The following is a 14516-nucleotide window of genomic DNA, read 5'->3' on the forward strand; positions in this document are numbered from 1 at the left end:
TTGCAGGTTTGAAGGTTAATTGGCTTCTGCAAATTGTAAATTGTCCCTAGTGTGTAGGATAGTGCTAGTGTATGGAGTGATCACTGGTCGGCGTGGACTCGTAGAGTTTTGTCCTTTTGTTAATATTGACTCTATTCTAAATTGATATTCTAAATATTAAAATGTAACACTGCAATTAAGGGATTAAAGAATGCATAGAACACAGCAGATACAGCTCTTTGGTCCACTGAATCCATCCTGTGTGTCAAACATCCATTTACATGAATCCTGCATTAATCCCATTTTATTCTCCACACATTCCCATCATTTCCAGCCAGTTACTGCTACACACTTAGTTTGCAATTTCCAGTGGTGAATTAATCATCTAAGCTGCCTGTCTTTTATATGTGAGAGAAAGCTGGAGCACCTGGAGGAAACAAACGAACATGGTTATGAGAAGCACATGCACACCCCACACAAGCAGAAAGTGAAGAATGAACCTGCTGCTGGTCCTGTGGCACAGCAGATCTGCTAGCTGTGCCATCCATCTGCCCATTTAACCAGCGTGTCTATATCTTTTTTAAACCGTTATTTGGTTTTAATAAATATATGTTGACTTTAACTAATTGAGCGATATTCAGCCATGTGCCCCCCACTCCTACACCACCCTGCAGACACCCTCTTCCCCCCTCTGAGCCCCCATCCTCCCTCCAAGGTGCCACCCTAGGCCCCCTCTCCCCCTTGTCCTCCTTCGAGCCTGGGTCTGACCCCTGACCCAACCCAGGTCAAGTTTTCACTATCCCCTCATGAATGAGAATCTCTATCCAATGCTGAATGGCTGACCTCAGCAGTGACCTTATTTATGCCCATGTCTCAATGATTTTTGATTGGGGCATGAGGAGTTAACACGGGTTCACAGAAAGAACAGGCAAATTCACCGAGACAGCACCCTAGGTCAGGATCAAACCCGGGTTACTGGCGCTATGAGGCAGGATTTTACCTGTTGCGCCAATGTGCCACCTCCTCCTGGACTCCTCCTTCCAGCTTTCTACCTTCTCTGCACCTTTTTATTTCTGACTGTCAGCACATCAACCTTCTTGAGTTCTCGACTTCCCTTACCCACTCTAATCACTTCTTCTCTAACACGCAACCCTCCATTCACTCAGTAACAATCCCAATATTGTTAACAAATCCACTGACAAGGGACAAAGGATGTAGTCTGGTAGGCTGACCTCCAGCGTGTTGAGGCCAGTTGTCTACTCTGACATCTCCTCATACCTACCTCTTGACCATGACGCCACGACGAACCACTAGCTATCATCTTCCAAACCGTAACCAACCTCATCGCCTCTAGCAATCTCTCCTCCACAGCCTCCAAGCTTATAGTTCCCAAACCCCATATCATCTTCCCAAAATCCACAGGAGGATTGTCCTGGCAGACTAATTGTTTCTACCTGATTCTGCCTAACTAAACACAAAACCCCACCTTATCCAATCCATTCTGACCTGCATCCGAAACTGATCCTTACATTTCACCCAGCAGTCTCTGCATCCAACACATCCATATTCGATATTTCTACAAAAGGTCACTTTGCAGGCTGATTCAGTCTGCTGAGTTACTCCAGCATTTTATAGTTTTATCTGAAAACTAGATGTTAATGTCGCTGGTCTGCACCAGTGAGCCCTTTATCACCCACCGCACGGTCTGGGGACAGAGCTGTTGTTGTGGCTCACATTGTAGCCCCTGGCGACTGTGGTCTTTTCTTGCCGCTGTCAACGATGACATGCTCAGTCTCCGTGGGGCTCCCCCCCCCCCCCCCCCCACCTGCTGCCACTTCCAAGGTGGAGTATGTTGGTAATTCCGGGGAGAAGGAGGAGGAGAGAGCGTGGGGGTTGGAGGCCAAGTGGACAGGGTGACAAGGGAAGGAGGTAGAGGCAGTCGGGCAGGGAGGAGACAAAGCCACGCCGACAGAAAGAAGCAACAGACAGGTGGGAAGTGAGGGAGTCCCACAGTAACTGAGCACTTCCTGTCAGTGGTGGCGGCCCGAAGAAAGTGCTTTACACAGGAGCTACAATGTGAGCCACAACACCAGATATTTCAACCAGACTGAGCGGTGGCTGAAGAAGGGCTTGCTGGTGCACCTTGCGAGTTGAATGGCAACGGAAACCGGGGCTCTGGGTCCGGGGAGATAGTGAGAGTGGGGGGTAGCATCGGTAGGTTCGTTGGCTATACCCAAAATCCGTTATAAAGGGGTTCGTTAAAATGCGGGTTTGTTATAGCAATGTTACAAAATTTTGAGATTAAAAAAATCAAGTCTGCAATTTATCCCATCAGATAAAGCACAAAAATAAGTTTAATTTGACACCTAATTCACTTTCATATCTTCAGTATTAAAAAGGTTATGGCCATTTTCATACTCGGAAATTAGCATCTTGTTCCCTGTTGATTTTCCATTGACTTAACACAAAAACTGTGATCGAGGACAGTGAAATGGCCATAACTTTATTAAAAATTAAGAGAACTGAAAGACATTTTCAGTTATTATACATTGAAGCATTCTGAAACAAATATTAAACAATCTTACTTGGATGACCTGAAATTAAAGCATATAATTAGTTAGTTTTCCAATTGTAGCTAATTCCAAACTTCAATTACTAGATCTAAACATCTATCCATTTCTTAAGAAAAGATTAAAATTTTTAAATAGCCTAAGTGTCCAAATAACATTCACAAAGAATTCATTATATTAATGGCCATTTAAATCGGCTTTCGAGTGGGATCCTGTGGAACTCTGTGGAACTCGCTGGTTTGGAAAGTTCCCATTGCGGTGGATTTGTACCCCATATGCCCAGTAAAATACTGCAGGATTTAATGGGCCCCCAAATTAGCTACTCGCAACATAAAATTTTGCATAAAGGGATCTTAAGAAGTGATTTTTAATGTAAAAATAAACAACCTACCTTCCGTTGTTCCCTACATGAGATCCGTCCCGTTGTCGGTGGTCGCGGTTTAGAGGATGATTTTTAACTTAATATAACAATTAAATTAACCAATATAGTTTAAAAATACCTGCAGCGAACGGACCTCGCAGCAATTTTTCGTCAGCAACTAAGTAGGCTGAACAACCTCGATTTGAATAGCCTAGAGAAAATCGCGTTTTAAACCCGCACCCCCTCTCAAAGGCGCCAAAATCGCGCACACGGGCAGCGACAGATCTGCAGCGCCGCTGAAGGTAGGTTTTGCAACATACCTATTTGTTACATGTTATTTACTTCTGTTCCATGCTTCTGAATGTTAGTTCCTTTGTTTGGAAATATATTTATTGAAGCCAAATTTTATTTCTCTTATAAGGCAAAGAAGCGTCATGCTTTCCTGGAAGAGACATATGGGGGCAGCATGAGAGAGCTGGAACTCCTTTTGGCTAATTTTGCTGTGTCAGGCTCACGGTCATCAGGTTAGTTTGTGGTGTGAAATGACAGATGTGGCTGTCAGTGTTCCAAGCAACATTGCATGGTGTGAGTTCTGCAGATGCCTCCATAATCCCCTTTGTCAACATGCCAAGATTTGATGATATGATATGAGTGGTCTTCCCAGCAGTGCAATGGCCAAGCAGACTGAGAGAACGTGACACAATGTGGGCCTATTGCTGTTGAACTAGTGCTTGATTTACAAGTGTCAGGGTCAGCGTGACAGGCAGTAAGAACGAGCTTGTTATATCTAATTCCAGCAGGGAAAGAGGCACTCATGGATTTCTAAGTAAAAAGCCTGGAAAGGAACCAGATGTTTTTTTTCTCTGTTCCTTGAGCCAAAACACTGCAGCTTCTCAAACAGCTTGGTTATTGCCAACTTAGGAAGGTTATTTAGGACAATAATGTGCATTGTGTTTTCTCAGAAGATCATAGAAGTGATCGGTATATATACAGTATTGAAAAACTTTTTAATAACTTGCCAATAAATGCAGTTCACAGTTTTTCCCATTTTAAAGCACAAGGATTTCACAGAGACGGACATGGAATGCACTGTGTGAATTTAATTACTTTCTACAACCAGAGAGGGTGATTAAGAGATTCACAAGAATGTTACCAGGACTGGAGGGCTTAAGTTATAAGGAGAGACTTGCACTGCCCCGGAAGCGATCCCAATGGTCCAAAAATCAGAATCCCTGTCCCCTGCACTAACTCCACAGCCAGACATTCATCTGTCCTATCTTCCTGCTCCTATCCTCACTAGCACATGGCACTGAGAGTAACCCAGAGATCACTAACCTGGTGGTCCTGCATTTTAGCCTTTTGCTGAACTCCCTATAATTATTTTACAAAACTTCATTCCTTTTCCAACACATGTCATTTGTGCCGACATGCGCAATAACATTTGCCCTGAGCAGGGCTCTCACTTAACCTTTTTTCTCTGTTGTCAGCCGGGCAACCTAGGCAGCTTTTTAAGTTGCCAAATGACAGTTTAGGTGGTCATTTAAGACGGCTTGCATGACACGTGCGATAATGTGCTTGGACGAAGTGCGTAGTTACCAGTCGGAATTATGCTCAATGAAGCATTCGCATATTATTTCTGCTTCAAATAAAGTCACAAACTAATGATATTCACCAATCAAGACATGATATATACCACAATAACATGCAGCAAAATTATAATACAGTATCTCAACTCTTTTTACACATTGCAATGAACCGCTCACTCCGTAACTCCCTGGTCAATTTGTCCCTTCCCACCCAAACCACTCCCTCTCCTGGCACTTTCCCTTGCAACCGCAGGAATTGCTACATGTTGCTTTACCTCCCCCTTGACTCCATCAAGGATCCAAGCAGTCTTTCCAGGTGTGGCAGAGGTTCACCTGCACCTCCTCCAACCCCATCTATTGCATCCGCTACTCCAGGTGTCAGCTGCTCTACATCTGTGAGACCAAGCGTAGGCTTGGCGATCGTTTCGCCCAACACCTCCGCTCGGTTCGCATTAACTAACCTGATCTCCCGGTGGCTCAGCACTTCAACTCCCCTTCCCATTCCGAATCTGACCTTTCTGTCCTGGGCCTCCTCCATGGCCAGAGTGAGGCCCACCGTAAATTGGAGGAGCAGCACCTCATATTTCGCTTGTGCAGTTTATACTCCTGCGGTATGAACATTTTCTTCTCCAATTTCAGGTAGTCCCTGCTTGCTCCTCCCCTTCCCAGCTCTCCCTCAGCCCACTGTCTCTGCCTCTTCCTTTTTTCTTCCCCCCCCACCCATCCCCCCCCCCCCCCCCCCACCCTCACATCAGTCTGAAGAAGGGTCTCGACCCGAAAGGTCGCCTATTTCCTTTGCTCCATAGATGCTGCCTCACCTGCTGAGTTTCGCCAGCATTTTTGTCTACTCATTCACACGTTCTGTTATCCCACTTTCCTCACCCAATCCCTACACATTAGGGACAATTTTACAGAGCCAAGTTAACCTACAAAGCCAATGCGTCTTTGGGATGTGGGAGGAAACCCACACGCTTGCAGGGAGAATGTGCAAATTCAACACAGACTGTGCCTGAGGACAGGATCGAACACAGATCTCTGACGTGTGAGGCAGCAAGTCCACCAGCTGACCCCTGACCCCCACCCCCCACATAAAGCAAACCAGAGAACATTAACACATACTTTTAATTTAACACATTAAAAGTAACAAAAAGACGAAAAAAAGACAGACAGATTGTTGGCGCGGCTGCCATCGCTGACAATTTTTGGCAATTAATTCCACAGATTCACCATCCTCTGACTAAAGAAAATCCTCCTCATCTCCTTTCTAATGGTACCTCCTTTTATTCTGAGGCTGTGCCCTCTGGTCGTAGACTCTCCCACAAGTGGAAACATCCTCTCGACATCCACTCTATCCAGCCCTTTCTTTATTTCATGGTACGTTTCATGAGATCCCCCTCTTTCCATCTTTGTATCATCAGCAATCTTGGCTACAATTCCATCATCCAAATCATTAATATACAACGTGAAAAGTAGCAGACCCAACACTGACCCCGATCATCTCTACCCACCAGTAGCCAAGCAGAAAAAAAAACACTTTATTCCCACTGTTTGCCTTCTGCCATTAAGTCAATCTTCTATCCATGCTAGTATATTCCTAATACCATGGGCAGCCTCACATGCTGCACCTTATCAAAGATCTTCTGAAAATCTTCATGCTCTGTCACTTACAATTTTTTGTCCTCATTGTTACAATTTTCCAATTGAGCAACTTACTGTCAATCTCCTCAGTACCACTTCCAACAAAACCACATATTTCCTACAATATTGTGACCTGTACTCAAATTGTAAAAAAACAAGCTTGTAAACAATTTGAACTAATTTCACAACTATTCTACGCATCTGGAAAAGATATGCCTTTTAATTACCATAAAGACCATCTCCATTTACTCAAAATAATATATGAATGTACCATTCAAGGTCCCTTTATGCCACCATACCACACAATATCCTGCTATTGTTTGTAATATCCCAGTGCTTAGTCCCTCTGAAATGCATTAGTTTACATCTGTGAAGTAAAGAAGGCACATGGCATAGATAGGCACAAAATGATGGAGTAACTCAATCAGGTCAGGACTCTTCATTAGACTGACTGTAGTTGGGGAAAGTGAGGGGAAAAAACTGGAAGCAAAAAAAAAAGGACAGACCAGGGCCTCACCGTAGTACTGACTGCTGTTAAGACACTTCCATTGACTGCCCTGGTAGCAGGTCCACATGTCTTTCTCAATGGTAAAAACACTCTTTAAGGATCTTGCCCATCTCCCGTCGCTCCACACAGAGTTGACCACTTTGATTCCTGAGGGGCCCCATTCTCTAAGTACTGTTTTCCCTTCACTGTATGTACAAAATCTCTTGGGATTATCCTTAATATTATCTGCCAGAGCTATCTCCTGTCCAGTTTTTGCCCTCCTGATTTCCTTTTGTAGCTTGCTCCTCAGTTCCGAAATTCCTCCAGGGCTGCACTCCAGGGGATACAGGCATATCCCAGCTGCCTATACCTGGGATGAGGTTTCAATTTTTATGTCATTTAAATGTTGTGATTTCTGACTAAATTGTGTACTCTTTGGCTGAGGTTTCTAACTATGTTGTGATGATATGAAATGTAAAAGTTTATTTATCTTTCTTTTTTCTACTTTAGTCAATCTAAGGGACAAAGATAAGTTGTTAAACCCCTCTGTCGTCCTTGAGAATTTGAGGCAAACCATGACAGATTACCAGAGCAGGCTAGAAGACACGTCTAATGAGGTAATACTCGCATTGTTTGGTGCCTATGATCCAACCCATGGTGTGTGGAAGTATTAACTACCCACTCATTACAAAGGGCATAGAAAATTTTAGTCCAGCATTGGTAGCTTTTGATACCTGTGACGGGAGAGTACAATGTAAGAAAGGCACACCATATTATAGTGCCTCCTCATCATTTCAGATATGAACTTGTTAAATGCCGCACTGGATTCTAATGGTGCTTTTGTCTGATAAGTTGCAAAATATATCTTCTAATGCTTCCTTGCATATTTACTAATTTGGCTATTTGCTGAATGAGCAGACCATCAGAAAGATTGCATTCTCTGATTACAGAATGTCATGTGTTTTATATGTCTGCATCTTTGTTTTGCAAAGGAGAGTTGAGATAATTATGCTGCATTTCAAAGGGCATTGAATATGACAGAAATACATTTTGAACAGCTGTTTAAAAAAACCTTTTTGATGCCTCAGCATCAGGAATATACTGTAGTATAGTAGATGTTTAATAGAAATCTGCTGATGCGGAACTATTGAGTGCAAAAGTAACGAGAACATGATAAATTGTTACTCAGATAAATGTCATACGATCTCCAGCAGTGCAAAGGGATTGATTCTGCAGGCTTTGGCTCCAAAAGTATCTTTAGATGTGAACCTGTGCCAGACAGCAGAGTGGAGACAAGGAGGGTGGCTCTCGTGGAAGCCAAAGGGAATAGTTTGACAGAAAGAAGAATGAACTGTTGGGGAAAATAAATCACAGGCTATGGAGTCCAACTGATGGTCTGTCTTGAGATATACAAGTACAGTGACTTGTGACTGACCCTACAGTTGTCACTATGTGCCAAAGACTGATTCACAGCCATACAAGGAATGAAAGGACATAATCTGCCAGCTACTATTGCAATAGATATCTCAAATTTGTGATTCATTCTCGCTTAACCACCAGGATTCATTTTAGTTTGTGCGGATTGAGGGATGTTGTATTGGCCTGCATTGTGCACCCCATCTAATGATCTCTCCAATTTAAGTTGCTTTCCCTGCACCTTTGACAGCTCTTCTGATTGATTTATTTTTACTTCAGTCACATTACCTAACTTCTAACGAATCTTCAAGAATAATTTTTGTGATTATTTTGCCAATATCATATTGAGGACATGCTTTTGACATATCGCAGCACAATCCCAACCAAATTTTAATTCCCCAAGTATAATGTCACTCATCCAAAATCTTATATGCTTTTATACAATGACTTGGTGGAGTGTATCAAAAGGATAATAGTGTATTGCTATTACAGCAAAAACAGAAATTCAACAAAGACACAAAACGCTGGAGTGATTCAGCTGTCAGGCAGCCCTTCCAGTCTTCTAACTTTCTTTACCCCCTACCCCTGTGATCAGACTGAAGAAGGGTCCCGACCCGAAATGTCAACTATCCATGTTCACCAGAGATGCTGCCTGACCTGCTGAGTTACTCCAGCAATTTGTGTGTTTCCTTGGTAAACCAGCATCTGCAGTTTCGTGTGACAACAGGAATTAAAGCGATTTGTCCATTGACGGCTGGCTTCTTGACACCATTCTGATGTGATCTGTAGGTCAGCAAACTTATCGACAGAGGAATTATTGGAACTAGGTGACGTTGAGACCCTTCATCAGACTGATGTGGGGTGGGGGTGGGAAGAAGAAAGGAAGAGGTGGAGACTCTAGGCTGTGGGCGAGCTGGGAAGTGGAGGGGAAGGAGGGAGAAAGCAAGGGCTACCTGAAAATGGAGATGTCAATGTTCATACCGCTGGGGTGTAAACTGCCCAAGCGAAGTATGAGGTGCTGTTCCTCCAATTTGGAGTGGGACTCACTCTGGCCTTGAACGAGGCCCAGGACAGAAAGGTCAGATTCGGAATGGGAGGGGGAGTTGAAGTGCTGAGCCACCGGGAGATCAGGTTGGTTAATGCGAACCGAGTGGAGGTGTTGGGCGAAGCGATCGCCAAGCCTGTGCTTGGTCTCACCGATGTAGAGCAGTTGACACCTAGAGCAGCAGATGCAATAGATGAGGTTGGAGGAGGTGCAGGCGAACCTCTGCCTCACCTGGAAAGACTGCTTAGGTCCTTGGATGGAATCGAGAGGGGAGGTAAAGCGACAAGTGTGGCATTTCCGGCGGTTGCAAGGGAAAGTACCGGGGGAAGGGGTGGTTTGGGTGGGAAGGGACGAATTGACCAGGGAGTTACGGAGGGAGCGGTCTCTGATGACAGCCGAAAGGGGAGGAGATGGGAAGATGTGGCCAGTGGTGGGATCCTGTTGGAGGTTGCAAAAATGACGGAGGATTATTTGTTATATGTGACGGCTGGTGGGGTGGAAGGTGAGAACAAAGGGGACTCTGTCCTTGTTAAGAGTGGGAGGATGGGGAATGAGAGCAGAGCTACGGAATATAGAGGAGACCCTGGTGAGAGCCACATCTATAGTTGAAGAAGGGAACCCCCATTCCCTAAAGAATGAGGACATCTCCGATGCCCTGGTTTGGAACACCTCATCCTGGGTGTAGATGCGGCGTGGAAGGAGGAATTGGGAGTAGGGGATAGAGTCCTTACAGGAAGCAGGGTGGGAAGAAGTCTAGTCCAGATAGCCATGGGAGTCAAAAGGTGGAGCGCTAGTATGGGTGTTGTGTGCCGAAGGGACTGGTTTCCAGAGGGCTAGTATGGACATTGTGGGCTGAATGGATTCCTGGGCTGACAGCTCAGTCACTCAACCCTGGTGGGCTGGCAGCTCAGTCATTCAGTTCTTACTCATAGGTCATACAGTTATCCAGCATGGAAGCTTCAGCCCAACTTGCCCACGCCGACCTACATGTCCCATCTACACTAGTCCCAACTGCCTGCCTTTGGCCCATATCCCTCTAAACCTATCCTATCCAAGCACCTGTCTAAATGTTTCTTAAACGTTGTGATAGTACCAGCCCCAACTACTCCCTCTGGCAATTCGTTCCGTACACCTACCACCCTTTGTGTGAAAAAGTTGCAACTTGGGTTCCTGGTAAATTTCCCCCCCCTCACCTTAAACATATCCACCGGCTCGATTCCCCTACTCTGGGTAAAATACTGAATTTACAGGGTGTCTATATATCTTATTCAGTATTGTCTCTCCTTGTAAATATGACCTAGCAAGAGGTCATTACAAGAGGAAAAAGTAAGAAAGTACAGATTTTTTTGAGCATACCTTTGTATTTATAACTGAGATTTGAGTCAGTCTAGGCTTGAAGTAAACCACTATAGAGACAATAAGGGCTCTACTGAGACAAATTTGAAGGCTCAAAACTGAAAACAGAGAATCTGCTACTGCATTGATTTAGTTCCACATGCAATTGGAGCTTGCACACTTTTTGCACAAAAGGGGATGGGGACGATGATGTTTTATTTGCCTGACATTTGTGCAGTATGGGCAATGCCAAGAGTAAAAATTGTCAGCTGAATACTGTTGGTGTTAGATATGATGTTCAACAAGAGCATGGTGTAAATACATCAATAGATTTATAGTGCTTAAATTAAATCCTCTTTCCTTCTTTCTCTCTCTCACTCTCCCACAATCTCTCACAATCCAGTTGCCAGCAGCAATGTATGAAATTCTGTTCCCCAAGTAAATATTAGTACAAAAATGCTATCATGGCAAAATCAATTTTAAAAGATGATAAAGCAATAAGTTTTATAAACAGGAATAGTTTTGTTGTTTTGACAGACAATTTCTTGCTGGATTTGATGTCAAATTTGTCAACCATGAAAGTTAAAAAGTACAAATATTTGAAACTAAGCATTTGTATGCGAAACATTACACAAGCAATTGGTAAAGAAAAATAATCTCATTTGGATGGATATAAAATATGAAATGTGCATGGCTCTGTAGAAACAAAAACTGAAGCATTTAGATATTGAATTCTGCAGAACCAAACTTTAATACATATTCTAATCTACATATTTTTATATTTTGCTGAAGCTAAACAGAGTGAAGGATTTGTACGACAAGATAAATGAGCAGTGTGAGGCATATAAAGAACTGATTTGGTCAAGGAATGAAAATCGTGAGGTACGACGCTCTTTGATCAGATGTAGCTATTCCAGTTATATAAATAAACCTCTCACTCTCTCTCCCCCGCCCCCCCCTTTCTCCCCCGACCCCCTTTCTCCCCGCCCCCTTCCTCCCCACCCCCATTCTCCTCATCCCTCTTACTACCCCCCCTTTGTCCCCGTCCCCATTTCTCCCTCCCCCTCTTCCCCTCCCTTTTTCTCCCCTTCCCCCTTTCTTTCCCCCCCCGCCCCCTACCTGCCCTTTTCCTCCTCCTCCTTTCTTCCTTCTTTTCCTCGCTCCCCCTGTCTCCCATTTTCTCCACACTCCTTCCTGCCTCTCACCTACTTTAACCCACTTTTCAGCATACATTTTGTCTATCTCTCCCTCAAGCACTTTGTTTCCCTCAGGCATACTTCCTCTTGTTGTCCCCTTGTTCTATATTCAATGGCCTTGTTTATATACCTTTTACTTTTATGCATTCTTTCAAAATCTCATGCTGCCTCCCAATTTGTGTTTTACAACCACGTCTGTCTCTCTTGTGCTCTTGTATTTAACATTGCTCTGTCTTGACCACTTGCCCAATTGCTGTTGCCTTACATTCATTTCTCTCTCATACGCTTATGTGCTTTCATGCTCTTCATTTAATAACTGATTTTTCTATGGTTTGCATGCCAAATGAGGTAGAGAATGTCTTATTTTAATAAACATCAATTCTTGTTGCACAGAAAATTCAGGAAGAACTGGCAGTTACAAATAAAAAGTTAAACCACTGGCGAAGCGAATGTGCTGAAAAGGATGCCCTTATTGATGCTATGAGCATGGACCTACAAAATGTGAAACATTGCTTTGAGAGGGAGAAAAATTCCAATGTTGAAGCTAAAAATGAAATTCAAAAGCTCACACGAGCTCATCAAGTGGATGTAGAGGTATTGTGATGGACAGTAAGATATATTCTTATGTTGAATATATGTATTAAGATGCAAATTCCTCGAATGTGACCTGTTTCATTATGTTTTTTTGATGCTGATGGTCAAACTCACTCTGCTGTGCAGTTTCATTTCTGAGGCAAGTATATGGGTATAGAGTTGTACAATGCAAAAACAGGCCCTTCGGCCCAACTCGTACATGACGATCAAGGAGTAGGATAGGAAAGAAGTAGAGGGACTAGCTTAGATTGGGCATATTGGTCAGCATGGATGAGATGGGCCGAAGATAGACACCAAATGCTGGAGTAACTCAGCGGGTCAGGCAGCACCTCTGGAGAAAAGGAATAGGTGACGGTTCAGGTTGAAACCCTTCTTCAGATCTGAAGAGCCTGTTTCTATGCTGTTTGACTGACTAAGGAATCTTCCTCAGCAGTTCATATTTGCCTTCAATTGGCCCATCCAAGCCTTTTTTTTCCATGTGTAAATGACATTTAAACCTTATAATTGTACCCACCCTTATGCTTCCTCTGGCAAATAAAAGCCACAAGGTGCTGGAGTAACTCAGTGTGTCAGGATGCATCTTTAGGGAACATGGATAGGTGATGTTTCGGGTCAGGACCTTTCTTCAAACTGACATGGGGATAAAGATCTCTACTGGAAACTGACTCCATTCTAGGACATCCGAGATATCATCTTTCTTTAGTAAATGTGGTTTCACCATGTCACAAATGGATTCCTCACATGCATCTCCTCTGTGTCCCTAGAAGGAACAATTATATGTTTCCCCTGGTCCTGCAGATACCACTCCCTCCGCAACTCCTTGATTCACTCATCCCTTTCTACTCGAACTATCCCCTTCCCAGGTACTTTCCCCTGAAACCGCAGGAGAAGTACACCTGCTCCCTCACGTCCATTCCGAGACCCCAGCAGTACTTTCAGGTGGGGTAGAGGTTCACGTGTCTCCTCCAACTTCATCTTCTACATTTGGTGTTACTGATGTGGCCTCCTTTACATCGGTGAGACCAAGCATTGAGTCGGCAACCGTTTCACCAAATTGTGCTCGGTTTCTCAAGACCTGCTGGATCTCCCGATTGCTAACCATTTTGACTCCATATATTCCTATACTGACTTATCCATCCTGGGTCTCCTCCATTATCATAGTGAGACCACAAGCAAACTGGAGGAACATCACTCCATATTCCTTGGGTAGCTTACAACCTAATGGTGTGAACATTGAATTCTCCAATTTTAGATAACTAACCTCCCATCCTCTTCCCCCCCCCCCCCCCCCCCCCCCCCCCCCCCCCCACCCCCGTCACCTCCCCTGTGCAATACCTGGACTCGCGACCATTTCTCCCCTTCTCTCTCCACCTATATTTCTCCCTCCACCTATATTTTTCCCTCCGCCTACATTTCTTCCTCTGGCTTCACAATTTGCACATATTTTTATCTCACATCTGTTGTCTTTTCATCTCTGGTCTTTGTCCAACCATCTGCCTATATAAATGTAACTCGCCTGCATCCACCAATCACTTGCCAGGCTTTGTTCTCCCCTTCCTCTCTTCCAGCATTACACCCCCCCCCCCACCACTACAATCAGTTTGAACCAACCCGACCTGAAATGTCACCTATCCAGACATGCTGTCTGACCTGCTGAATCACTCCAGCACGGTCTCTTTTTTGTAAACCAGCGTCTGCAGTTCCTTAGCCCATTCTTTTCCAAATCGGAGTAAATCCTATGTCGAAGAATTCTCTCCTAAAGTCTCTCTCCTTCTGACATGAGGCTCACTGGCAAGAGTTCCCTGGATTTTCTCTACTTCCCTTCTTAAACAAAGGAACAACATTGGCCACTCTCCAGTCCTCCAGGACCTCGCCTGTGACAACAGCAGAAACAAAGATACTTGTCAAGGCCCCTGTAATCTCCTCTTTTGCTTCCCTCAACAACCTGGAATAGATCCCATCAGGCCCTGGGGACATCCATCTTATGCACTGGCCTTTAAATTACTCCTCTTTCACTTCCGAATTTTATGTATTATTACTGGGCAGTACATATTAAGAATATAATTTATTGGCTGGATAGTTCTACCCAACAGACAGAATGGATAAAAAATGGAGAAAGAGGATTGTCATCCTTGTAATATAGGAACGATCCTCTTCTCCCCGAAAAAAACTGAATAACACAATATATAAGAAGAACCCAATTATATATGGTAAAATAAGAATTTGGAAACAAATAAAATTATCTTTAAAATTAAGAAATTTATCATTGTTAATGCCAATTGCGAATAACCCTTTATTTAAACCATTGA

At 43.8% G+C, this 14516-nt stretch overlaps 1 protein-coding gene across 5 annotated transcripts in view; it reads left to right on the forward strand.

Annotated features, from left to right (window-relative positions):
• Nucleotides 1–14516, forward strand: part of LOC129695419 (coiled-coil domain-containing protein 171-like) — a 254013-nt gene that overhangs the window by 70675 nt on the left and 168822 nt on the right. For all 5 annotated transcript variants that reach the window (XM_055632349.1, XM_055632347.1, XM_055632346.1 and 2 more), the window contains exons 10-13: nt 3332–3434; nt 7132–7238; nt 11210–11299; nt 12007–12207. In XM_055632349.1, coding sequence (XP_055488324.1) covers nt 3332–3434; nt 7132–7238; nt 11210–11299; nt 12007–12207 — 501 coding nt within the window. The remainder of the gene's footprint in view (nt 1–3331; nt 3435–7131; nt 7239–11209; nt 11300–12006; nt 12208–14516) is intronic.

Source organism: Leucoraja erinacea, chromosome 3 (genome assembly GCF_028641065.1).
Source record: "Leucoraja erinacea ecotype New England chromosome 3, Leri_hhj_1, whole genome shotgun sequence".
Lineage (NCBI taxonomy): Eukaryota > Metazoa > Chordata > Chondrichthyes > Rajiformes > Rajidae > Leucoraja > Leucoraja erinaceus.